Below are 27,538 nucleotides of genomic sequence, written 5' to 3' on the forward strand. Positions count from 1 at the left end.
AAGTTGCATAGACGGATAAGAAATTAAAGATAACGGGACTGGGTTTTTTTGTTTTTTTTTTTTTTAATTTTTATACTAGTGTTCAGAACTTGAACATCTAAGTGAGTTTGGTCTTTTTAAAAACAGTTGCTTTGGGAGGCTGTACTGTACATTCATTCCAACTGCCATTACATTCTGCTATTGCTCAAGGTATTTCGGACCCCTTCATTTGAAACTGCCATCAGAGCTGACATCACATAGCTTAGAATATTCTCCATGGTGGCGAGTCCTTTCATTTGTTGAAGGTGGATTTGATTTTAGGAAATAGCTAACATTCATTTGTAGTCATGTCTGTGAACAAAGTAGGTGATAAAGCTTAAAAATAACAATTTGGGTTTTATTCTTTAAAAAGCAAAAAAGAGAAGAAATGACCGAGTGGTGACAGATCCACTAAAGATTCTGTGCATTGGTAGCATTATTGGAATGAATATCTCATCCTAAGGCAATGTCTTTGAAGGAAGCAGGACTCATTTTAATGCAGAGGGATTTTTTTTTTTTAATTAGTCTCATTCCTTGATACATAAAATTATAGTTAGCCATACTTCAACATTTAACTCGAAGAAACAACACTCTGTGGTGATAAATGGTCAGCAGTGCCATTCAGAAAGAGTCTTACATCCATTTTGACAAGTCCTTTTTTTTTTAATCCAACCAACAACTTTATTTTTTTAATTCCAATTAGTTCACAGTGTTCTGTTAGTTTCAAGTGTATATTATAGCGATTCATCAATTCCGTACATCACCTGGTGCTCCTTGACATGTGTCTTAAGAGCCACACCTTGTATTTTTCTGCCTTCAGATAATATTGCGGGCAATTGGGCAGTTTCTTGCTCTCACTGGCCCTCTGTGACACAGCCCCATAGCCCATTAACCATGAAGCAAGCTTGCCTGGTTTATCAGTACCAGGCCTTCACAGCTTTTGTTTTCTTATTTTAGGAGTTATCTCAAGATTCATTTGGGTCTCAGGCATCCTCAGCCCCCTCAATGACCTCCAGTAAGGGAGGGCAAGAAGATATGAATTTGAGTCTTCAGTCAAGACCCTCAAGCTTGCCTGTGAGTATTCTTGCCAACCTCTAAAAGATGTTGGGACAGAGAGGAAAGCAAAGAAAACTGGTTTCTGGTTGGGTGTTTTGGTGGTATGACCTAAATAAACAATGAGCTATTCCTTGAATTCAGGTTGAAAATTCTAAATAGGAATTTATGGACTGACCTTGTGGAATGTCTGTTTTGGCTCCCTGCCTGGAGAATAAGTTTGTGATCTCTATTTAGAGTTTTTTTGGTTTGGGGTTTTGTTTTTTAAATCTTGGACTCTGTGGCATGGGCCAGGTGAGGGACAGAGATGATGAAGATGTTGGAAGCACTATGTGCTCTCCACCAAAGGGGAGAGAAGTCTCAGGGATGTTTTCGCCTTACTTTTCAGGGCTTAATTTTTAGGTTTTTGTTTCAGTGTTTAGCTAGGAAGTATGATCTGGGGGTGCATTCAGCATGGATTATTGCATTGAGCATAGACTGAGTAAAAGTAGTTTTTCTGGTTGTTTTGTGTGAATAGGTGCTTTTGTCTAGTCAAGTGCTTGGTGCCCAGATGCTTGATTGGTGTTTATGGATGGACCGACTGTATCCTGAGAACAGCAGTACAGTCTGCTGATGAAGAGCTTGGGCTGTGGAGCCATTGTTACTCAGTCTACCTTTTGACTCTGCCACTAACTGTAGCCTTGGGCAAGTCACTTAACCTTGCCATGCCTTAGTTTTTGCATCTGTAAAATGAACCTAAAAGTACCCACTTTGTGGGGTGGTTACTAACGTGAGATAAGTTAAAATAGAGTGCTTATGAATATCTGACCCTACACAAATGTCAGATATGATCATCGTCACTTCTGAGGGCATAGAGACTCTACATGATACCTGAGAGATGGCACCAACTAGTTAACAGTAGACTGGTTCTGGGAACATTTGCCCCAGATCTTAGCTCTGGTGCTATATGTAGGCAAGTCAGTCAGACTCTGAAAATTAATCTGGGCGCAGGAATAAAATGGGCTGCTCTGAAATCTAGTTAAGACAGCAGGTATCAAACCCTCCATGGCAAATCGTGCTTCAGTTATTAGTAAATAGGAATTCAGCCACATGTATCTAGATAAAAGTCTTTTGAAATTTTGATTCTACTCAGATTTGAAGCCTGTCTCTTCAGTTATTCTGACTTGGGAGAAAATGGTTTCTGGATCTTTAAGGAAGAGGTAGGAAGCAGGAATTCTGTTCATCATGAAGCCTCTCGGGGCTTCCCCTGAAGATCTCTGAGCCATGACCTGAGTAGGGCAAGATCTGCGGAGTCCCTGGGTACCTGCTGTGCAGGCATCCCAGGCCAGGACAAGTAGCCACTGTCAGATGGGAGTCTGAGACCCTTGACTTTCTCAGTTGAGGAACTGGGTGAGGATGTGTCTGAATAAGGCAGTCCCTTTTTGTTCCCTTTTCACAAACGTCTGTCGCAATCCTTTTCTACATCCTGAACCTCACTGGAAGGTGTTTTTTAACCTGATTCAGTCAGAAATGTGTAACCACTCCCTCATCATCTGTGGTCTGTAGGTAAATCTTGGTGAGGTGCTACTGTGGCAAGAAACCAAATCAGTGGGTTTTTGCTGGTGCTTTAAGTTGCTCCCCGTCAAAAAGTTTCTGCTTGCTCCTAGTAAGCTTTCAACAGAACTGTATTTGTTGTTTTTTAGTCCTGGGAAGCCTAGCATACAAACATGTTGCATGTCTTCTAACGGTTGAGAGCCTTGAGCCAGAGCTTCTGATTTGACCTGCTGAAGGGAGGGTGCTGGCAGCTTTGTGGGCCCAGGGGAGGATTGTTCCTGGGCAGCCTATCACAAGCAGCATTCCCAAGCTCAGGCTTCTACTATAGATTCATCCAAATGGGTCATTTGCTCTGTGGTAGAAGCTCTATGTGGGAGGTGAGCTGGCTGGGTTATTGGCATCTTGTTTGTTGAATTGCTTTTTATCCCTCTGCTACTTGGACTAAGAAACAAAAGGTGGTTATTCTTTGAAATTTTGGTTTGATGCCAGATTTGCCTAGCCAGGCTGGGAAACCGTCACATCTGAAGAAAGGAGAAGTTGGGATTCCCTAGAAGGGGCCCTCTCTTTTCTTAAGCGGTTGTGTCAGGGATCCCTAGGTTTCCCCGTGTATTCCTTCACTCAGCAGATGTCTAGGGGGCACCTCTTTGTGTGTGGCTCCAGAACAGTAGCTAGCAGCTGACTGGAGGGCAGCTTTTCCAGTTTTCCACATCACCCTCTTCGCTCATTCACCTTACCCACTTAGCCTTAAAAGCATTATGATTGTGACCCTTGATTTAAAGACTCATTATGGTTTCTGATCCTGATTATTACAAAAATTAGATTTTGAGGAGTTTTTGCTCAGCTATTAATGCCAGACCATTTAGCTGCTATTATCCTGATTATGTTATCCCTCTATTTAAAACCTCTCAGTTATTTTTCATTAATCTTAGAATAAAATCCAAAATCCTTAATATTACATAGGCTGCCCCCTGCTTCTGATTTAGATCTGGAATGAGGCCTGAGACCTTGCATTTCTAACAAATCACTTGATGCTGCTAGATCAGGGATGGCACTTTGAGAACTTCTGTTTCATCCTTTTTTGCTCTTTGCCTTGCTGTTGACTTCCTCTCAGTTTTTATAAGGCCCCATGCTTTTTTCTGCTTCTGGACCTTTGCACAGACCCTTCCCTTGCCTAATACACATTTCCTCCTAATTCTTGTTCATATTTCAGACTACATATTTAAGATTATTTCCTCAGAAAACTCCTTCCTAATCAAGTGTCAAAACTCAGCTTAAATAACTTCTGCCATGCCCTCACGGACTGAAGTCAGTTTTTATTTAAAAAACAAAAAACAGGGGGCGCCTGGGTGGCGCAGTCGGTTAAGCGTCCGACTTCAGCCAGGTCACGATCTCGCAGTCCGTGAGTTCGAGCCCCACGTCAGGCTCTGGGCTGATGGCTCAGAGCCTGGAGCCTGCTTCCGATTCTGTGTCTCCCTCTCTCTCTGCCCCTCCCCCGTTCATGCTCTGTCTCTCTCTGTCCCAAAAATAAATAAACGTTGGGGAAAAAAATGTTTTTTTAAATAAAAAACAGGGGCACCTGGGTGGCTCAGTCGGTTAAGTGTCTGACCTTGGCTCAGGTCATGATCTTGTGGTTCACAAGTTTGAGCCCCGCATTGGGCTCTGTGCTACAGCTCAGAGCCTTCTGTGTCTCCCTCTCTCTCTGCCCCTCCTCCACTCACACTCTGTTTCTGTCTCTCAAAAATGAATAAATGCCACATAAATAAATAAATAAATAAAACAACTCTGCAATATTTAAGACCTATTAAAGATACAAAGAGGGGCTCCTGGGTGGCTCAGTCGGTTAAGTGTCCAACTTCGGCTCAGGTCATGATCTCGCAGTTTTGTGAGTCTGAGCCCCATGCCAAGCTCTGTGCTGACAGCTCAGAGCCTGGAGCCTGCTTCCGATTCTGTGTCTCCCTTTCTCTGACCCTTCCCTGCTCACTGTCTGTCTGTCTGTCTCTTTCAAAAATAAATAAACACTAAAAAAATTAAAAGATACAAAGAATGATTCAGCCTGAAGACCCATCGTTAGCAAGCAAACCTTGCTGACATAGGTAAAAGCACCTTATATAGCTTTCTGAGATCACTTCCCCATCCTTGTACCAAGGGAAACACTATCCAATATCTGAGGTTTCTTTCCTTCATGTCACTAGAGCAATTTGCTGATACCTCTACTTACTTGGGTCTCTTCCACTTGATGGTAAGCTTCTGGAGGGCAGGCACTGTGTTAATGATCTATCTACCCCTAATATCTATCACATGATGCCCCAGACCAGTGGTTCTCTACCTTGGCTGCATGTCAGAAATGCCTGGGGAACAAACGATCTTTAAAATCCAGTGGCCAGGGTTCAGAGTTCTGAATTGTTTGGCGGGGGGTGGGGCTTGGGCTTTGCTGTGGTTAGAGGCTGTCCCAGGTGACTGTGATTTGCAGCCCTGGTAGAAATCCACTAATCCAAACTGTGTCAGGTTCCTTTGCTAAAATAGGCTGTCTTAGCACCCATGTTTTTTCGTCAGTATCTTTCTCAAGTGTAATTTCAAATTTAAATAAGTGTTACTTATTTAACACAAACTCATGAGGGCTGACTGTCTTGTTCCTTGGCATCCTAGTGCCTGGCATAAAGTAGGCTCCACTGAGCAGCATCTATTACATTGTTCATTCACAAAGTGTATGTCTGACAGGGGACAGCTTGACCATATTATAAGATTGTTGTTTTCACTACTAGGGCAAGGCAGGTATCACAACCTGTTACAGGAAAGCCCAAACTCCATGGTAGAGGATGGATTAATTTATTTGTGCTTCCTGACAGTGGCCTTAGGAAGAAGTGGGGTTAGGGTTTGTCATCTGCCTTGTAAAATAGCAACTACTTCACCTTATGGTAAGAAGGTTCTTGGGGTGCCTGGGTGGCTCAGTTGGTTAAGCATCCGACTTTGGCTCAGGGCATGATCTCACGGTTCATGGTTTTGAGCCCCACAGTAGGCTGTATGCTGACAACTCAGAGCCTGGAGCCTGATTCAGATTCTGTGTCTCCCTCTTTCTCTTTGCCCCTCCCCCACTGTTTGTTTGTTTGTTTGTTTGTTTTTCTCTCTCTCTCTGAAAAACAAATAAACATTAAAAAAAAGAGAAGAAGGTTCTTGTAAGGGATGGGTGAACAAGCAAACAAAATGGGTTTGTTTGGGGTTTCTTTAGTTTGGGGCAAAATCTTTAAGGGTCTCCTCCGAAAATTGGTATCTGACTTTTGATTATAATCATTTCTGGGAATGGCTTGGAGTTGCAGCTTTAAAAGCTTCTGTTTGGGGTGCCTGGGCGGCTCAGTCGGTTGAGCGTCCAACTTCGGCTCAGGTCATGATCTCGCAGTCTGAGTTCAAGCCCCGTGTCGGGCTCTGTGCTGACAGCTCAGAGCCTGGAGCTTGCTTCAGATTCTGTGTCTCCCTCTCTCTCTGCCCCTTCCCTGCTCATGCTCTGTCTCTGTCTCAAAAATAAATAAAAACTTAAATAAATAAATAAATAAATAAATAAATAAATAAATAAATAAAAGCTTCTGTTTAAGTGATTCATTCAAGTGTATGTGGTTTCCCTAGAGAATGCTTCCCAATTTTTTTTCTTACTGAGGCACATTTGTAAATTTACATTTTAGTCTTGAAATTTTACTTGGAATACAATTTCCATTCAGCGGTGGAAAATAGATATAGAATTGAAAATCCAGATCTAGAAAGGTTAGCTAGATCAGTGCTTCTCAAACTTTAGCATGCACTAAGAATCATCTGGAGATTAATTAAAACACAGATTACTGACCTCTACCCAGAGATTTCGGGTGTAGAGTGGGACCTAACAGTTTGCATTTCTAGCAAGCTCTCAGGTGGTGCTAGAGTTCTAAAAACCATACTTGAATAATAGTGAGCTTAGGTAGCCCTTCGAAAGGGGAAGAAAAAAATCAGAAGACTAGGAAGCCACAATGGTAACTTGAATAACAGTGGTGACTTAAACTGTAGTTTGACTCTTCGTGATCTGGAGGGAAGGCTGTGACTTGAAAAAGGTGGAGAGAAAAGAGACTTGGGAGAAATAGTCTGCCCACAGTTGTGGGCTCAGTGCAGTCTATTCCTGGGGTAGGGCATCCCTTGCACTGCCAACACCACCCTGGGAGTTCTCCGCACTGTGGCACTCATCACTGAAGCCCTTCTAGAATTTGGCCACCAAATCCCAGTCTACCTCAGAAATGGCTTTTGGATCTGGTTTCCCCTGTCCTACCCATTGCCTTTTTTTTTTTTTTTTTTTTTTAAGTCCCCTGTTACTTCTCACCTAGTGTCTTCCCCCCAGACTCCCAGCTGTTCTACTTCTTTTCCTTCCAAGTCTGTCCTCATTGTAATCATCTTAAAAAGTCAAATCTGGCAAGTTAACATTACTGCTTTAAAAGCCTCTGGCTACCTGTTGCCTGTAGGTTTAAGGCCAAGTGTGACATTCAAGTTCTTTTGTGATCTGGAGGATGAGAATATTTAAAAAAAAAAAAAAAAAAAAAGTGAGTAAGTTTCCTGTCCCTGGAGTAAAAGCTAGCACACTGTTTGCTGTGGGCATTTTATAGAAGGCAGACAGGCATTAGACAAGAGCTAGACTTTGATGATTTCTGAGGCAGCCTGTGATTCTGAATATGACATGGTTGCTACCCTCAAGGATCCTTCTCTGTTTCATTAGTAAAACAGGTAGAAGAATGTATACCTGAATGTCATAATGGATACTGCCAAGTTTGGTTAAGTCAGTGGTCATTTATGTCTACATAGTTGAGGGAAGACATCATGGTGGAAGTTTAGAATGACCTAGATATGGAGATACTTGGGTGGTTAAAAAAGAATAGTATAGCCTGAGCAGAGGCCAGGTGGGGGTGGGGTATAGTATAGATGATATTAGGGGGCTGGTCAGGATCCAGCTTCCAGGGGGTGGACAGTAACAGGAAGGAAAGCTAGATTAAAGGGATTAGGACCCTGGTGGGCCAAGTAAGCCATTTGGATTTGATCTTACAGGCCTGCAGACTAGATATGGAATTAGAGCAGTAACATGATAAAACTAATGTTATAAAAAATAATCCATTCGTGTATAGTGTGGTTTGAAAAGGGGAGAGTCTGGAAGCAAGGGCAGCAGTTAAACTGTTGAAAAAATTCTGGTGAGAGGTGTGGAGTTGTACCCCTTTGTCTCATTTGCATAGCCAACTAGTCCCATTTATGAGGTATGTAGGAAAAAATGTATAGATCTGAGAGAGAAAGTGGCTTCTACTGGGTAGAAAATTTAATGATCTTGAAGGGCGTGCAGAGAAAGATCTCGTTGACGGAAAAGTTAAAAGGAAAACTCATTTTGGGGGAGAAGTTAAGTTCCATATAGTGAAACTTAAAAAAAAATACTTATGGGTGCCTGTCTGACTCAGTTGATAGAGTATCCTACTCTTTGTTTTTTCTTTTTTAAGTTATTTATTTTGAGAGAGACAGTGTGAGTTGGGGGAGGGGCAGAGAGAGAGAGAGAGGGAGACAGAGAATCCCAAGCAGGCTCTGCACTGTCAGTGCAGACCCTGGCATGGGGCTCGAACCCATGAAACTATGAGATCATGACCTGAGCTGAAACCCAAGAGTCGGACACTTAGCCAACTGAGCCACCCAGGCACCCAGAGCATCCTACTCTTGATCTCAGGATGGTGAATTCAAGCTCCACGTTGGGTGTGGAGCCTACTTAAAAAACAAGACAAAAACATATGCTGAGTTGCTAGTTGGAGAGAGGAGACTGCAACTTGGGAAGGAGCTGAGACTAGATAGAATTGGAGAGCTGTGTGTATAGTGATTAACAGTTAAACTGTGGCCTGAAGGAGGCCTCCCCAGCCCATGGCTTACGGAGAGAGGAGTCAGATGGAGCCCTGGACAATGCCTGCAGTCATCTGGTAGAAGCGCCCAGCAGATAGCTGGTGAGCTCTGAGTAGGACCAGGATTGTGTCATATTTATGGAAGCCAAAGGCGAGGGGGAATGGTCCACATCGAATTTATATTTCAAGGAATATAAAGTGGGATCTGTCATGAAGCAGGTTATTGGGATCCTTTTTAGGTGTGGAGAGGACCTGGTTTCTGAGGGCTGGAGGAAAAGGAAATTCAGGGAAAGGTATGAAGGTAAAGAACACTCTTGAAAGGTGTTGGGGGGTGGGGGCGGTGACAGCTGAATCAGCCCAAATTCCTCCACTTCATGTGAAGACCCGCATGTGTATACTGTAGATAGGAAGAAGGTTGAAGATGCTGGCAGAATATTAGGAGGGTGTAAACAGACTTATCTCTCAAGAGTTGTGAAAAAAAAAGGCATCAAGGGCACTCACTGGGTTAGCTCACAAAGGACACTGTACCCTTGACTGGAGAAGTCTTAGAGGCCAGTGTTGAAGAGCTGGATCATACTTGTTCCTTCTCATTAGGTAGGAATGGAGGTTATGGATGCTGGGAATGAGGTGGAGAATAGGATTAGGATTTTTAATGTCTGTTAAGTTATGTACAGATTTTTTTTTTAATCACCTGGGTTTTCAAGCCCTTTTTAAGACTTTACTTAATAACACTACAGCTATTAGCACTCATGTTTTACTACTGTCAGACTGCTGGGAGCTTGGGTTACAGTGATCTAGAAAGAAGAAATGGGAGGGAACTACGTTGTTTCTGTAGCATCCAGATCTTAAGATGGTAGGAGTGAGGCCAGGAAAGGAGCTATAGGCAATACCAATCCTCCTAGAAGAGCAGGAATTGAAATGTAATGAGTAACCACTCCTTTTTTACGTTAGAAGAAACTAAGGGTCAGAACTAGGATTTGAATCCAGCTCTCTCTGATATTTCAGATGAAATGTTTCCTCTAGCATCCCACACAGCAGAAGAAAGGCGTGGAGAATCTGAATTTCTCTCTTCAAGTTTAACCAGAAGCCTCAACCCCTTTGTTGTTTAACATTTACCAGGCTTGTCCTGAAAGAATTGCCATTTCACTTCTGTTTTTCCAGACCTCCTTGTCATGGAGCACAGATGAGTTGTGAAAAGGGCAGCTGGGGGGGCAGGGAGGGGTGGGAGAGGGAACATGCCCAAATTGATAGGGCGCAGGGTTGCTGGAGGAAGTAACCAACTAGGGAATCGCCTCAAATAGTGGGAAGTTGACTCAAATTTGGTTCTTTTGTTCCCCTTGACTTAGATGGGAGCAAACCCTGTTTGTGCCTTTCTTCTTAGAGAACAGTGTCCTGATTAATGGTGATGTTAATCAGAGCCTTGCTACTGAAAAAATGTGGTCCTGTATCTAGCAACACAGGCATCACCCGGGAAATTGCTTAGAAATGCAGGTTCTTGGGTCCCACCCAGCTTTATTGAATCCAACACTGTTAACAAGATCCCCAGGTGATTCATTTATCTAATGGTTTAGAAACAAGGAGTTAGGGGGACTCCTGAGTAACTCAGTCGGTTGAACGTCTGGTTGACTCTGGATTTTGGCTCAGGTCATGATCTCATGGTTCCTGAGATTAAGCCCTGAGTCTGGCTCGATGCTGACAGTGCAGAGCCTTCTTGGAATAATCTGTCTCTCCTGCCTCTCTCTGCCTCTTTCTCTCTCTCTAAATAAATAAATAAACATTAAAAGAAAAGAAGCAGCAGCAGCAGCAGCAGCAAGGAGTTAGACCCTGAGAACTGAGAGTAAAATTTTCAAATGAAATGTCAAGCTTGGGGACTTTGGAATACATGAATTTTACTGACTGTGTCCAGTAAACTGTAAATAATCTCTGAGTGTGTGGGGTGGGAATGGAAGACCACCAACCCGTTGTTTTGTGGTGCTTTGGGGGCCCTGGCTCTCCATGCCTACAGGCCAGACCCCATTGTGGGACCAGCCACAGCTCCCAGCATACCTGTGTAGCCTCGTCCCCAGCCACTCAGGTGTGCCTCAAACTCCTCACAACTCCCAGTCCTTCCTGCCAGTGTCTTCTTGCTTCCGATGACTGCCCAGTCACCTTCCCTGTCTCTCTCTTTAATGCCTGGCAAACTCCTACTTTGGCTTCAAAACCTAGCTGCAATACGTTCTCTGGGACTTTTCCCCATTTCTTCATGGTGGCCTGGGACCTCTGCTCAGGGACCAGGTCTGCGTGTAGCACCTGTGCGAGGCAGCTCCTCGGTACACCTGTGCTGAGCAGCCCTGGGCTCCTGCTGCCCATGTGAGCTCGGGGGCCAGCGTTTTGTCATCTGTGTTTACTGGGGGGAGTGACAGAAATCCTCTGAAGGCTTAAAAAAATTGGAATGCTTGAAGGATTAAAATTTTACACTGTGTTGCCTTTTGTCACATTTCATGGTGAAAGGAAACAGGCCAACAGTTTTTGCCTAGGCTTTTGATGGCTTATTTTCAAGGGGCTGACAAAAATGCCACTAGCACTTTCGGTACTCAGAGAAGCTGGGCTTTTCTGAGGTTGGTGACCTGTTTTCTTTATATCTGACTGTGTGTGCTTGCTCCCCTTGAATTGTAGCCCAGGTGCTCTCAAAAAGTCTCAGAAAGGAAATCCCCACCCCCTCCGTCATATCTGCCCAGACTGCTCAGAGCGGCGTGTACCATGTGCAAGTAGCCGCCCCTTCTCTAGAACGCCTGTTCTCTGGCAGGGCTAGCCAATCTGCTTCTCCATCCCAGTCACGCTGCTCCGGCCCTGATACTGCCTGGTGCCTGCCGGAGCCTGTGCTGCTTGCAGCACATTACTGTATGCTTGTTCCTGGGCCCATTTCCTGTTTCTATTCTAGTCGCTGGTGGCTCAGCTCTGCTTCCTGCCTGTGTGTCTCACACAGATTCCTCTTGCTAGTACCTTTTGTTTTCTTCGGAACAACTTCAGTCTGAAAACTAACTGAGCCTTTCTTCTAGTGTGATGGCTCCTGGGGTCAGTACCCTATGGAGGACTGGCAGGAAGTACCTCCTTCCCACCAAGCATACTATACCTGTTGGATTTGACCTTGTTCTTCAGTTGGTCCCCAGTCTTGCTACAGGAAGCTGGTGGCTCATTGCTTAGACCAGAAATTGCTATAAGAAGATGAGCTGGGATCTTTTGCAGCCAAACTTGTCTTCACTCCTCAGCTGCACAGGGTTGTCAGGACTGGTTCTTTTTTTTACCTGGCGCTTAAAAGCATTTCCTGCTGCTGCCAAAGACACTTTGTAGCCCTTTCTAGCCCAAACCTCCCCCCTCTAAAATCCAGAGAATACTTATATGGGGTTGGGCAGGTAATGCTATCCTCAGCAGAGTAATAGCTTGCAGAGAGTATAGAGATGGAAAGAAAGCATATGCTGACTCAACCTTCTGTCCTGTGTAAGCAGTTCAACACCCCCACCCCCACCCCAGGGTTAGAGTGGGAGGGAGAAAGTGCAGGGAGGTTGTTAAAAAAAAATTAAAGGAAGAAGTGAAGGAGATTGTTCTGGACAAATGTATTTTAATGCTCTAATGCTCCTCCATCTTGCCCATTTTCCCCAGAAGATGCTGGCTTAGCAGAGAGTAGGCCTTGTGAATAATTCTATTCTCCTCTCTCCTTCATAACAACTCTTTTGGGATCATTTGGTAATCCTGTGTCAGATCAAGTGGTTTCTACACTGAACCCTAGGCCTAGGTATATTTAATAGAGAGGACTTTAATGCAGGGAATTGGGCTTACAAACTTGCTAGGAAGGTTGAGGAAGCATGCTCTAGGCTTGTCCCCCAGAAGGAAATTCCTACCTTTGAGCCACTATCAGATTAAATGCCCTAAGTCTGCTATCCAGGGATCAGTGAGCTGGAGTCAAGAAGGAGCAGCTGCTGCCGCCAGAACCAGCATCCAGTTTACTGGAAGAGGAAGCCAAAATGCTGCTGCAGAAACAAGTGAAGGAGACGGAAATATGGTCTCTGCCATACTTTGATCTAACCTCGAGTTTGCTCCTAATTAGGAGAACCTGAACTATATCTAAACCCATCCACAAGGGATTCTGGGAAATTCGGTTTTTAGCTTTTTAACCTCTATAATTAGGAAAAGAGTAGAATGGAGACAGCATGAGCTAGGCCACAGAATATTCACCACACTAACACAAACACTACCCCTCCCCCTAACCCCCACTTTACATATGAGGAACCTAAGGCCCAGAAAGGGTAAAGGACTTGCCCAAGGTCATTCAGTAAATGAGAACATTGGGTTCCTGACTCCCATTCCAGTGTTTTTACTATTAGGACCTGTTTTTACTATTAGGAGTTTTTACTAAACTCCTCTAAAGGATCAGTTTTAAAAAAAAAACAACTCCTTTAAGAGAAGGAAGAATACCATAGTCTCTTCTTTGGAGAAAAGGAAGGAAGAGGTATGTAGAGATGCGGGGTTGAGATTTCTAGGCAAAGGTAGTGATACTATACAGCTTCTGGATTTAGGTCTACTCTCCAGGAAGATGTAGGAAATATTCTGATAGGAAGAAACCTCAAAAACTAGAATTTCCTGCAATTCCTGAGTCAACATATGGATGAACTCAGTTGCCTTGGTGACCATGGCTCTCTTTCACTCCCACCCCACTTCCCTTTCTCTCCCATTGGTACATTTATAACGTTCTGCAAGCTGTTTGGATGATTACCTCAGTGAAGTACATGCCCTGGCTTCTGCCATTGTCCTTCTCCAAAAAGACCAACAAAATCAGAAATCCAGCCCCCAGATGTGTGATTGCCAAGCTGTTTCTCATCTGTCCTTGGGGCAAGGGGGGTGTTGGGCTTTTTGGACAAGAAATAAACCAAGTTGGGGGTGCCTGGGTGGCTCAGTCGGTTGGGCATCCGACTTCAGCTCAGGTCATGCTCTCACAGCTCGTGAGTTTGAGCCCCACACCGGGCTCTTTGCTGACAGCTCAGCCTGGAACCTGCTTCAGATTCTATGGTCTCTGCCTCTCACTGCCCCTCCCCAACTTGTTCATGTTCTCTCTGTCTCTGTCTCTGTCTCTCTCTCTCTCTCTCTCTCTCAAAAATAAACATTAAAAAAAAAAAAAAAAAAAGAGGGGCATCTGGGTGGCTCAGTTGGTTAAGCATCCGACTTCGGCTCAGGTCATGATCTTATGGTTCGTGAGTTTGAGCCCCGTGTTGGGCTCTGTGCTGACAGCTCGGAGCCTGGAGCCTGCTTCGGATTCTGTGTCTCCCTCTCTCTTTGCCCCTCCCCTGCTCACACTCTGTCTCTCTCCCTCTCAAAAATAAATAAACATTAAAAAATAAATAAATAAATAAATAAATAAATAAGAAATAAACCAAGTCTTCCTAGAAATACTATAATTTAGAACCATGAGGGCCTCCCCCTCCAACCGGACACCAGAGTGAAAATCTGTTCTGGCAAACTTGGTCCAGAGGGGAGGACCCCTGGGTATGGAGCTGTGTTAACATATCTGATAAATCAAGCATAGAATTAGTTCTGTTGTCTTTTTCTTCATATTTCTAAGATATTTGGTGTTCAACCTTTGGGGACCGGTGCTTACTCTCTTGCTCCATCCACTTCCACAGCCTGAACCTGTTCTTTCTTCCCCACCTGCTGTCAGCATGGAATTGGCTGGTATTGTGACATAGTCTCTGATTTCCGTGAGGTATAGCTCACCTCCAAGCTGCTAGCTTGCTTCCCCATTTGACCTTTCCCAAGGAAACTAAGAAGCCATGTCTTGTTGAAAGTGGAAACTAAGAGTGGAAGGCTCAAGCTGAGAGTCAGAGAACCTGTCCCTTAAGACCAGCTTTCATGTGGGAGGAATATTGAATATTATTTACTGAGATAAGTGAAGGTAATTTCCTGACATTCTGGGGAAGGTAGGTGAAGAATTAAGTTCCAAATAAATGGGATCAGTGTCAGAAGAACTGTTATTAGGACTATTTGGTTGTGGGGCTCCTGGGTGGCTCAGTCGGTTAAGTGTCCGACTTCAGCTCAGGTCATGGTCTCCCAGTTTGTGAGTTTGAGCCCCAATTCGGGCTGTCACGGAGCCTGCTTCAGTTCCTCTGCCCCTCCCCTGCACGCATGTGTGCTCACGCACTCTCTCAAAAATAAAAATAAATATTTAAATTTAAAAAGAGAATATTTGGTTGTTTCCCCCCCCTCATCTTCTACTTTCAGAACTTGACTGTGTCTCTCCCCATGTTCAGAGTTCTGGTTTTCAGGCCTTTGGAATAGATGGCTGGCTGTCTTTTCTGGGTAAAGATGCTGTCCGTTTCCTACTCTCAGATCTGTTTGTTCCCTATCGTCCCCCAAATCTTTGGATTTTATCTAGTAGGCCATGGTAGAGAAGACCACTGGCAAATATAAATTTAGGGGGTTTTAATACCAAACCGAGGAGGCCTTGGAGCTCCCTAGACCTTGGTCTAAGCTGTGTGCAGCACAGTGCCAGTCTTGCCTTCCCTAGTTATGCACTTTGTATCCTTGCTTGCTTTCTGCTTGAGGTGGAAGCCTAAGGCCACACCCCTTCTCCCTTACAGTTTTTTTTTTTAATTTGAGAGACAGACAGACAGACAGACAGACTCTTAAGCGGACTCCACACAGCCTCCGCCCTTGGGATTATGACCTGAGCTGAAATCAAGTCAACTCGCTCAAACCGACTGAGCCACCCAGGCACCTCTCCCTTAACACTTCTCCTTTCTAGAACTCTGCCTTCTTTTCTGTGCTTCTTTGCTCTTCCCTCCCCTACCCGCTCCTTGCTCAAGTTCTAGGATTTCAGCTGATGATCATGGTAGAACAAGGTCTATGTGGTTGGCTTTCCTGACAGGAAATGCTTAACTTGGGGAAAGTAGGGAGTTCCTAACTTCTTTGCTTTCTCAAACTTTACAGCACTTGTTTCCTGCTGGGATTAGAACAGCCCTATTCCATAAATATGCACTGTTCTTGACTGCTCTAACTCAGGCCCAGCTCTGACCCAGTTTCATTTTTTTTTTTCAGATTTGAGTCCGTTAGCTAGTGACCCTTAAAACCCTGTACTTTTTTGGCCAAGAGGTGATTTCTGACTAGATAAGACATTCTCTCCTGGCCCAAGTGAGAAAGAAGCCTTTTCAGGGGAGGGGTATGTGTCCAAAGGCTGGTCAGGTAGGTAACATGGTATTATACAGGCCTGGTGGGGACTGTGACACATTGGAAAACAAGTTAGCTCGTTACCCTATGGGAGTTCTAGGATCTGTTTTTTTCACAAGTTGGGAAACTGGAGTTTTGTGGGTTTGGTTTTTTTTTTTTTTTTTTTTTTAAGTTTATTTGTTTATTTTGAAAGAGAGAGTGTGTGCATGGGAGGGGCAGAGAGAGAGAGAAAGTGGGAGAGAGAATCCCAAGCAGACTCCTCACTGTTAGCGCAGAGCCTGACATGGGGCTCGATCTCAGGACCATGAGATCATGACCTGAGCCAAAATCAAAAGTTGGACACTTAACTGACTGAACCACCCAGGTGCCCCGGGTTTTTAATATAAAATCTTGGGATTATTAGAAGAGTCTATATGGGAGTGTCAGGCAGTGGGTTAAAAGGTTCTCTGGCACCTGTGGGTCTGTCCCTGCAGCTTCTTGTGGACTACCCATGTAGTTTTGGCTCCCTTGGAGCTGGTATTTAGAATTTTTGTGGGGGGGGGGGGCAGCTGTGGGGAATGCCATCTACCCATTGCCGGCTCTCCTTGTGTTTGGTGTTTGTTTTATTGGTTTGGGGAGGGGGAAGTGCAGGGGAGATGTTGAACAGAAGCACTCAATGTGATTAAACCTCTAGCCGAGCAGATCTGTGGGAGCAGAATATCGACCCCTGGAAAATCAATGGCTGCTGCAGTGGCCCAGGCTGCTGTTTGCAGGGGCTCCCGCCGCAGGAGTGCAGGCAGCCCCACAGTCTCTCTTCCCCCCTTTTTCACCTCAGAAACGCCCTCGGCCCCCACCCAAAGGGTCAGAACTACCTCAAGAGATTTTGCTGAGGTGGATTAGAACAGCAGGTTCTTGTATTTTTGTAATTAGATTGAAATTTCTCCAGTGACACAGAGCCCCGCCTCCCGGCAGCCTCCTTTCCAGGCGTTCCTTCTCTGCACTGCAGTTCTATCAAGAGCTCTTACCCAAGTGGCCAGGGCCTGTTCGGGGTTGTACTTGGCAGTTTTAGACAGGAGAGTTCATTCCCCTGATGCCGGCACCCAAGAGTCTCTCCCTCCATGTAGAGGTCTAGAGCTCGGTCGGGTATGGGATTACTGTGGGAGTGAAGGTTAAACGAAAGAGAGAAGACAGAGAGACTGGGTCTAAAGAGGATGCTTTTGAGTAGATTGGTTCATTGAGTAACATTTATGAAGCATGTTGTCTTTTGTGTGCCTGACATTTTTCTGGTTACTAATAACATAAGAGGGTATAGCCTGGTCCTGCTCTGGTCCCACAGGCAGATTCAACACAGTGCTATCAGTCTTGCCGCACTGGGTCAAGGGGAACCCTTGGAGGGACTCTGAGCATCGCCTGCGGGGTGAGAGTGAAGGGCCAGAGAGGTTGTGCTGGGACTGTGTAGGCTTTGTCCCCACGAAGCTATTCTTATCTTTGAAGTCTCCAAGCCAAAAAAATAAATGATTTTAGTCCATAGTTGCTGCACCTATAGCTTCAAGTAATTGGTTTTCCCACCCAGTTCTCTGGTGGCTGGGAAATGGGCCACCCGGCTGTGTGAGAGGAGAGCTCTGGTGCCCCCCTGTTGGAGAACAGCTGTGGTCAGGGGGTTGAAGCTTGCTTGCCTGCAGGTCTGGGTGAGGGTTTGAAATCGCCTGAGATGAGGCCATCTAGAGGCCAGGCATGTTTTGACTTCTCTCTCTGGGCCACACCCCTGTGCTTGATAACATTATTAGAGCACATGCAGTATGAATACCTGTGGAGACCAGATACCTTCATGGGACTCAACTTCCTGCTGGTCTCCCTGGAGTCTCAGTCACACTGTCCTTCCTCCTACCCCCTGTACATTAAGTACCCCTCTAAGGGCCCAGAGGTGAGAAGAAGTACCATACCCTTTAGTGTAGCAATAGTAAGTTTAAATTAAGAGAGTTCTAGATGAAAGGGCTGATTTGAAATAAGCCATGAAAGAAGGTCTAGAAAGGAAGGTCTCTTCTAGGAAGAGCGGCTAGGAACGAGGGGAGTGTGAGGCATTGCAGACTAGTAGAGCTAGCTTAGCTAGTTTTAGTCTTCCCTTCTACGGAGGAGCCAGGCAAGGCCTAGTGAGGTTAACTTGTTAGAACCATGGAGGTAGGCACTCAGCATGTCCAGAGACGGGTTTCGCCAGGCTTTTTGTGGAGCGTGGAGCATCGCCTCTCATGGTGGCAAGCTTCCCCTTTACAGTAGAAAGAGTGCATGCTCTGGAATCAGAGGGCTGTGGGTTTGAACTCCACTGCTTCTGTTTAATAGCTCTCTGTCCTTGGGCAAGTCATTTCACTTCTGAGCTCCCGCTTTGGTAAAATGGGGAGGATGCCTGCATCAGAAGACGGTTGCGAGAGTTAAATGTGAGTCAGCCATGTACCTGAGGGTTAGACACACGAGAGTCCCATATTTGTATCAGTTGTGCTTCCCTTCCCACAAGGAGACTTGCTTTATTCCTCTTTCCAGCATCCTTTGAATTTGGAGATTTGGTCTCCTTGAGCTTTATTTATGACTTCTGAAGTGTATATATAGGGGGTTTCCCTGTGGAGGTGGGCTCCTGAAAAGCATTCTGGAGACCAGAAGAGTTCTGACTCTCCTTTACTGTGCATTCCCCACCTGGCAGCCCGAAGGTACCAGGAAGAAATGTCCCCTTATCTCCAGAACAATAGCCTATTGTGAGGGAGTTCAGTGGGGGGTTTTGGGAAACTTGGGGTAGGGGTTAGGTAGGAAATCAAGTTCTCTTAGCCTTTCCCAGAGCAGTTTCTGCCATTCCAAACAGTGGGTGTAGTTCAAGCAGGAGATGGTGTTTGGTCCTAAGCTAAAACGATGGTGCCAGCCTCTCTGCCTTTCCTTTCACCTTGTTAATCCCTGCTTAGCCCCTGACTTGAAAGTACCACCAGTATGAGGCACCTGGGTGGCTCAGTTGTCAGTTAAGCATCTGACTTCGGCTCAGATCATGATCTTGTGGTTTGTGAGTTCGAGCCCCGTGTCAGGCTCTGTGCTGACAGCTCGGAGCCTGGAGCCTGCTTCAGGTTCTGTGTCTCCCTCCCTCCCTCTCTCCCTCCCTCCCTCTCTCTCTCTCTCTCTCTCTCTCTCTCTCTGCCCCTCCTCCGCTCTCTCTCACTCGCTCAAAAATAAACATAAAATTAAAAAAAAAAAAGTACCACCAGGATTAAGAGGCAGCTTGTTCTGTGTATTGATTCGTTCTTGGCATTTCAGCCACCACCAGCTAGCCTGCTCTCTGGGCAGGGATGGCAGCTCGTCTGTTGGACTGTTGACCACTCATTGGAACAAGGGCAGAGTTTTGTAACTCTGGAATCCCTACCAGTCTGGGGTGGGTCAGATCACCCTTTCTTCCATTTAGCAAATACTGAGGAAAAGAGAACCTACAACTGAAGCTTTATTGTACTGAATATCTTTTAGAAGCGTTTGAGGTAGCTTCTTTTCCCCTGACACTTGACAATTAAGTTGCTTAAGGAAGTCTTTATGAAAAACCAGGTCTCCCCCAAAACTCACTTGCCTTAAGTAGTTCCTATATGATTAAGTTTGCCATACTCCATTTTCCTTGAAGTTTGTCCAGGCTGTTGCCTCCTTCCCTGCTGTCTGCCTTTCTTCAAGAGTCGGGTCTCCCAGCCTTTTCTGTGTTCTTCAGGATTTCCTCCCATTCTCCAGCATGGGAGCAGCCTCCCGCCGTGGCCATGGATCTGTTAGGTATGCTGCCGGAAAAACTCTTGACAAATGCCAGTGCAGACTTGGTCATTTCAGGCTGTGCATTTTCATTCAAGGAAAAGTCATTTAAGTGAATGTGGCTGAATTTCAAGGTTCCCCCCACCCCCACCCCAACATACACACCCTGTAAGTATGTGTATAGGATTTACCTGGTTCTCTTGGTGGGTGGTTTCCTCGCCAGTAGTCTGCACAACTTGGCAAAAGCACTCCTCAACTGAAAGAAGACGAGAACTCCATCTGGGGGTTAACAAAAGCTCCATTTCTCAAGGATTCAGCCAAATTTGAGAGAAAACCCTGAATCTGAGCATTTCCACGAGCCTGTACTTCAGACTTGCCTGTTGATGTTATTTAATCTGCGCAGCAAAACGAACTGATGTCATCCTCAGGCTCTGTCAGGAGATTGTTTGAATCCCCCCCCCCCCCCTCCTCTAACCCTGATCTGGTATCTTCCTGCTTTGAAAATGTACTTCATCAGACAGCCAATTCATGTTAGAGCTTGCAGCCCTTCCTGTGAGAGCACTGGCTGGCCTCCCCCCACACACCCCCCAGTGAGGTATGGACTGTGTGATTTCAGGCATGGTTTTGTTGTGGTGTGAAGAGAAGGTGTTAGCTGCCGAGTTCTGTTTGTCAGCAGAGCCTGACAAACCCATGCTGGCACTTGCTGGGGCTGGGCAACCAATCACAGCTGGAACGGTTATCGTCATGGAGTCCCTATGGGCTTCCTCTATCAGGTCACATCCCAAAATAACATTGGGCAGTATTTCAAGTGAAGAAACGAAGGCTTTCGGGGCTGTAGCCAGCCTGGAGTGTGAGATTCTGTGTGAAATACTTGGACCTGCTCCAGCGCTTTTGATCTGCATGGTAGATGAGCAATAAAATGCATGAAACACGTTGGAAACACGTGAGGAAATTCTCCCTGGCCCTGCTGCTTCCTTGGAACTGGCAGGGCACTGAGTGGGCTGATCCTTACCTCCCATCTCTCAGCAGGATTATGCTTGGAAGATAGCTAACCCAGGGAAAGAGATCTTTCCACTTAAGGAGCATTGCTACAATTCTTTCAGTAGACCTCCTGGAAGGTACCTGTTAGGTGGGCCCTTTTGGAAGAACTGAGACCCTGAGTTTTGAAATGCTAAAAGTGGCCCCCACCAGGGTGAATAGGGGCTTAGGCTGATTGAACTTTGTCTGTGTGATAGGTGTGTTGTAGAAAGTCGAACTTGTTCGGCACATTGAGGTCTGACTCAACAACCAGACATCCGGCTTTTTGTGGAACAAAAGACCTGAAAAACTGGCTTTTTGTAGGGTAGAAAGCAGAGGTGTGTCCCGTGCAATAAAAGGACATGGAGTTCAGAGCATTATCTGTCCATGTGGATAGAGGGGAGAGACTTCTCCCCTTCGGAGTCTTCCTCCCCTACCAGTCCCTCCTAATTCCCAATAAACACACTTGCTGTGATTAGCCATTGGGACTGATAGATACATCTTACATCTTTACACTGCTTATGTGTTGTCATATCTCTCATTCCAGGGTGTTACTGCCGGTAACTGCATATTCCATATGGCCCCAACCATATGGTGCCAGTGGACTTTCATGCATAGGCCCCAGGGGTACCACAGACTCCGATTTGTCCAGTCCTCCTTTGTATAACTGAGAGAACGAAGCCCAGCTTGTTGCCAGCTTTTGTCCAAGGCCATAACTGATAAGTGCCAAGCGCTAGGTCTTGGTCTCCTAACACAAAGGTGTGGGGCTTTCCCCTTAGTCCATACAGTATCACAGCGTAATGGAGAGAGACAGAACATAGGCTTTGGAGTTCAGCAGACCTGGGATCACAATCTCGTTTCTGCCACTTACTTGCTGGATGACTTGGACATGTAACCCAGTCCCTCTGAGCATCAGCGTGCTCATCCTCACATGTGAACGGGAGTGCTTCCAAGAGTGGTAGGAAATGAAGGAATTCCATAAAGTGCCTGGCACATCATACATGCTCAAATGGGAAATGATCTGTCTCTTCCTATGCTAACGTTTGGGTTCTTAAAAAAAAAAAAATTTTGTTTCCCCCAATCAACTACCCCCATGCTGACCAGTTGCCATCTGCTGAAAATGACAGTTTGAGAGATTGGCCCCAAACCAACCAAATCAGAGAGATAAGATTAATGCTGCTTCCTTCCCTACTATTATTCTGTGCCCAGGCATCCCAGCCCACGTGGGGCTGCTGTTGACAGTGGTTTATTTCGCACTTTTTCTCCAAGGAGCTCAGGGTACTTTACCAAAACTGACAGCCCTCCTCAGTGTGTCTCTGAAGGAAGCCACCACACTGCCACTGCAGATACCTCCAGGGTCCTGAGAGCCCTGTTGCAGGGGCTGCTGATGTTTTCTTCCAACTCCTGGGACCTCTCAGCAGGACTAGAACATTCACTTGTGGATCTGTGGAGAGCCCGGTTTTTTAACAGAAGTTGTGGCTGAAGGAGCATCCATAGGCCCTGCCCGACCTATATAACAGTGGTTGGTGGGTTGTTGTTGGGTCCCCCCCCCCCCCCACGAGTTCCTCGGAAGATTTCAAGGATATGCACCTAGTTGAGCAGGGTTCCTCAGCTGAGGGCAGCAGAAAGAGAGCAAAAGGGGACTTTGGCTTTACCTGTACTGTTGGAACTGTTTTTATCATGAGAATATTTATGCTTTACTTACTCAGTTAAAAAGAAAAATGTTCAAAACACTTAATTTTTTTTAAGATTTTAAAAAAAGTTTATTTATTATTGAGAGAGAATGAGAGAGAGCACAAGCTGGGGAGGGGCAGAGAGAGCGGGGAGACCCTGAATCCGAAGCAGGCTTCAGGTTCTGGGCTTGTCAGCGCAGAGCCCGACACGGGGCTCAAACTCCCCAACCGTGAGATCATGATCTGATCAGAAGTCAGACACTTAAGGGGCGCCTGGGTGGCTCAGTCGGTTAAGCGTCCGACTTCGGCTCAGGTCATGATTTCGCGGTCCATGGGTTCGAGCCCCGCGTCGGGCTCTGTGCTGACAGCTCAGAGCCTGGAGCCTGTTTCAGATTCTGTGTCTCCCTCTTTCTCTGACCCTCCCCTGTTCATGCTCTCTCTCTGTCTCAAAAATAAATAAATGTTAAAAAAAAAAAAAGACACTTAACTGACTGAGCCACCCAGGCACCCCAAAACAGTTAATTTTTCAAAGCCATTTGAAAAGAGCCAAGTTCTTATGGATGGACCTTTGATTCCTATTCTGTTTCAAAATACACTGATTTCTTTTTTCTGCAAGCAAGTAATTCTTATTACCAGAAGCTGGCAGATTGATAAGGAATGGATACTGAGGGAAGGAATGCTGAGGGAACCTACTGGCCCCTGTAAAAGAGAGCATTGAGCTGTGGTTTCTGATACAGACCAGAGCCTAGCAGGTGGCTTTCAAGGCCTACACAGTTGGCTCCTCTTGTCTTCTTGCTGCCTCTTTTGAGTTTATTCTCTTTGGCTTAGAAGCCAGCTGTCCCTGGTATAGCTTAGCCCTCAACATGGGGGTGGAATCCTCCTTTCTTGGAATGAACCCAGGGCTTTTTATAGCTACAGGTACTTTATTCCTTTGGAAGGGAAGACACTCTGGTGTTACCTAGAGGAGGGCCTTCTTGAGTTCTCGTCCATGATGGGACTATTTCTAATTGTATATTTAAAGCATGCTATGGTGTTCTAGGTCTGCTGCTTAGAGGAAAGCTAGAATTTTCTGACTTTCTGAGCTAACACTGGAGAGCTAGACACATCCACAAATGCATACCTACATGCCTGCCTTGCGTTGAGGGCAGGCTTTGTTCACACAGTACTCAGCAGAAATGTTCCCAGCTTAGTGAAGTAACCCATGGTTTGCAGAAGGTCCAACCAACCTGGATACTTGGGAGAGAGCCTAAGAGGTACCTTCTGTCCTTCAATGTTATCATCAGACTCATCTCGAAATAATCTTTCCAGGATGAGCTTGTTGTGGGAGTAGCAATAGACTTAGATCAGGCCATTTTGGATCTCCTTTCTCTTCAGATGTGTCTCTTTAAGAGAACTTCTTTCTTAACCATTTGAGTATTAAGAGTTTTCCCAGACCTGAGCCCATACCCAAAGCTCTCATCCTTTCTTCAGGATACAGTTAGTTCCCAGCTTGAAGTTAATGTGTGGTGTTGAACCAGTGGTATTGCTAGAGAATGAGGCTGGGGCCGGCGGTGCATTTGCTGTGGCGAATATTTTTCATATTGAGCTCTTGGTTGCCAATCTTGGAGTTTACTGACCTAGAGTGAACTCTTTACTGATTAATTCAAGGCAAGCAAGGCCCCCCAGTAAACATCAAGTTCTCACTAAACAACAACAACAAAGCTAGGACAAAAACTGAATTTGTTCAGTTGGTAAACATTTGTACATTTGTTCATCCCTGTTGTGGGCCACTTGTTAGGAATATAGTCCCAGACCTTCTTGGCAGAAAGGGAATTGTCTTTCCTATACAATACATCTTTTTCCCACCTCCTACACTTTAAGTTTATTGTATGGTAACTTGGAACAAGTGTGTCCTTGGTAAATGTACTTTATAATAACCTGATGGAGAGGGGAACTGTAGCCAACTCCTGGTGCCATCCTGGCAGTGTTTTATAAAGTTTCCCCATTGGAAAAGAACTAAAGGCTCACTGAAAGAGCAGCTTTCCTATGACTATAGATGTTGGGGACAGGAAAGAAGACGAAAGTACTAGATGATCTGCTTCTGGTAGATAGACCATGGGTCAGCAAACTCCAGCTTATGGGCTAGTTACTTTTTTTTATAGATATAAATAAAGTTTTATTAGAACACAGCTAGGGAAGAGTAAAAAAAAAAAAAGAACGCAGTCACACCCATTTGTTTATGTATTATCTGATTATGCTTTTGCGTTATGATGGCAGAGTTGAGTAGTTGTGACAAATGCTAATGGCCCACAGAGTCTAAAATATTTTCTATCTGGCTCTGAATAGACTTTGCCATCTGTAAGCTTTAGTATCAGGACTATATAACGTGTGCAGTGTATTTGCTCTTGGTTGGTTAAGGAAGATGTTAACCGTATAGTACGACTGTTGAAAGAAGAGTCTTTCTGCCTAATATTGCTAATATATGTCCTTGTGTGTATGTTTCAGGATCTGTCTGGTTCAATAGACGATCTCCCCATGGGGACAGAAGGAGCTCTGAGCCCTGGAGTGAGCACATCAGGGATTTCCAGCAGCCAAGGAGAGCAGAGTAATCCAGCTCAGTCTCCTTTCTCTCCTCATACTTCCCCTCACCTGCCTGGCATCCGAGGCCCCTCCCCGTCCCCTGTTGGCTCTCCCGCCAGTGTTGCCCAGTCTCGCTCAGGACCACTCTCGCCTGCTGCAGTGCCAGGTACCCTCAAATGCTGGACTTTGGGGAGAGGGAAAGGGGACTAGTCCCCAATGATATCAGGGAGCCCCAGCCTTCCACTGCCACAGAGAGCATGTCCGCAAAGTTTCCCTTCAGCATTTGAAGAAGAGAGATGGGAGCCCCTTGGTTGGGTCCCTCTGTGTATGTGGTATTGGGAGGTGGTATTGGTATTGGCCTTCCCAGGAGCCATTTCTCTCTGAAATGACCTTTGAGCTAGAATTTCCAGGCTTAGCCACTATTGGCTTCTTTCTTTGTTTGGAGCAGGCAACCAGATGCCACCTCGGCCACCCAGTGGCCAGTCGGACAGCATCATGCATCCTTCCATGAATCAATCGAGCATTGCTCAAGATCGAGGTGAGACCCTGGGCTTTCAAGGAGGTGCAGAGGTCTAAGGGAGCCATTTGATTATCCTGTGCAATAGCTTTGGGAGAGCTGTATGACCAGGAAGCTTAGGACAATCCCAGCAGCAAATTGTGAAGTTAGAGTGGGTTTAACCATGTTGGTGGCTCCAGAATTATGTTCCACTGTGCATGCACCACTCCTCCCACCCCGCCAGTCTTTGTTTCTCAGTGTTTGTGTTCTGATGGATTCCTCCCTACATTGTACCTAATTTGGTCAGCAAATACTGAAGACTCGGCATCAAATCTTTACCCTTCAAATCACATACCGTTTTGTTGTCATTGCTGTTTGTCTTTTCAACCCCCATTTAATAGAAACAGTTGGCATGCCCTGGTTAATGGCCATGTTACTTCGGAGGGTCCCTAAAAGGGCACCTAATTATATAGCAAATAACATAAGAGACTTCATGCAAGTATTTGCTAAAGAAAATGTAGATGGTGAAGTCCTGTGATAAGGGAGCGCATTTATTCTCATTGTATTGAGGTAATAACTTATATGGACACTACCCACAAATAGGTTACATGCAGAGGAACCCCCAGATGCCCCAGTACAGTTCCCCCCAGCCCGGCTCGGCCTTATCTCCGCGTCAGCCTTCGGGTGGACAGATGCACACAGGCATGGGCTCCTACCAGCAGAACTCCATGGGGAGCTATGGTCCCCAGGGGAGTCAGTACGGCCCACAGGGTGAGTATATTGCCCAGTTAGGAGTACATACAGGTGGGAGGGAGGAGAAAACAGTTCCTTGTCTGATACGCTACTATCTGGGTTGCAAGAGTAGGATTGCCCTTTGTTTTAAATCCACCAAAGCCAGGCCCTAAAATAGTCTATGTTTACATAGCCAGGCCCTAAAATAGTGGAAAGTCTCTGAGCCTTTTTTTCATCTGTAAAACGGGAAGAAGGTGTTTAACCCAAGACTGGGCACAGACACTTAATGGTAATTAAAATAAATTAGTCCTTATAGAATATATCTTTGCTCAAAATGAGCCCTGGACAGATGTAAAACTGAATGTCTTACACAGAGCATGGGAGAGAATGCAGGTTTTGCACGTAGAAAGGAAAGAGTTCCGGGAGTTGAAGGGCTTGGATAGCAACAAAGCTAGCCTCGCCAGCCAGCCAGCCTTGCTTTGTGCTGTGTACTGTCTTTAAGATGAGAGGACAGCTGAGGCCTGCCTTTGTATGCTCCTGGCCTCCCCCCACCTTTTTTTTTTTTTTTTTTTTTTTTAATGGGGTGAAGGCTGCCATGAAGTTGGTCTTACCAGACCAAATATTGAGTGATTCCCATCATTTATTATCTTTGGAGTTTTAGAGCTGAGCAAGATTTGGGAGTTGCTAGTGAGTCACTAACCAAATCTCTGTGTCTTCTCTTCTTCTTTCCCTCCCAGGAGGCTACCCCAGGCAGCCAAACTATAATGCCTTGCCCAATGCTAACTACCCCAGTGCAGGCATGGCTGGAAGCATGAACCCTATGGGTGCTGGAGGTCAGATGCATGGGCAACCTGGCATCCCACCTTATGGCACACTCCCTCCAGGGAGAATGAGTCATGCCTCCATGGGCAACCGGCCTTATGGCCCTAACATGGCCAATATGCCACCTCAGGTTGGGTCAGGGATGTGTCCCCCACCAGGGGGCATGAACCGGAAAACTCAAGAAACTGCTGTCGCCATGCATGTTGCTGCCAACTCTATCCAAAACAGGTAAGGTCTGGGAAGTGAAGAGAGTGTCAGCACAAGGAAATAAATTGTAAAGTGATTCAGGTTCTTGAGACACTTCTGGTTCTAAACCATGTCATCTTGGTAAATATGTATTTTATTGAGAGCTCTTCTGAAAACTGAGTTTCCTTACAGTGAAATACACAACAAAAGTGCTGGTTCTTTGTGTGTGTGTGTGTGTGTGTGTGTGTGTGTGTGTGTGTGTGTTAAGTTTATTTATTTTGACAGAAAGAGAGAGAACCAAGAGAACCAGTGGGGAGGGGCAGAGAGAGCCGGGGTGGGGGGGTGGACACAGGATCCAAAGTGCTGATTCTTAAGCGTCTTCAGTTGGTATCAAGTTTCATATGACCTGATGTTGTATGTAAACATAGATTATTTTGATGAGTAAAATAAGTCTTCAGAGTTTCTTTATTTCTTGTGTCAATCTAGTTTTTTGGTTTCCAAAAGGATTTTTAATATACACATGACTTGGATCTGTAGTGTGAGAAATAGAGGATGGCAGGGTTGTGGTTTGCCATTTTTCTACTGTTCTGTATGGTTCTTTGTGTTTGAGTCTGGTACTAAAGTGCAGAGAGCTCATGTGATTT

General features: G+C 45.4%; 1 protein-coding gene across 2 annotated transcripts in view; it reads left to right on the forward strand.

Annotated features, from left to right (window-relative positions):
• Positions 1 to 27,538, forward strand: part of ARID1A (AT-rich interaction domain 1A) — a 69,847-nt gene that overhangs the window by 27,756 nt on the left and 14,553 nt on the right. For both annotated transcript variants that reach the window (XM_043574152.1, XM_043574153.1), the window contains exons 4-8: positions 976 to 1,092; positions 24,584 to 24,824; positions 25,107 to 25,196; positions 25,758 to 25,925; positions 26,624 to 26,936. In XM_043574152.1, coding sequence (XP_043430087.1) covers positions 976 to 1,092; positions 24,584 to 24,824; positions 25,107 to 25,196; positions 25,758 to 25,925; positions 26,624 to 26,936 — 929 coding nt within the window. The remainder of the gene's footprint in view (positions 1 to 975; positions 1,093 to 24,583; positions 24,825 to 25,106; positions 25,197 to 25,757; positions 25,926 to 26,623; positions 26,937 to 27,538) is intronic.

Source organism: Prionailurus bengalensis, chromosome C1 (genome assembly GCF_016509475.1).
Source record: "Prionailurus bengalensis isolate Pbe53 chromosome C1, Fcat_Pben_1.1_paternal_pri, whole genome shotgun sequence".
NCBI lineage: Eukaryota > Metazoa > Chordata > Mammalia > Carnivora > Felidae > Prionailurus > Prionailurus bengalensis.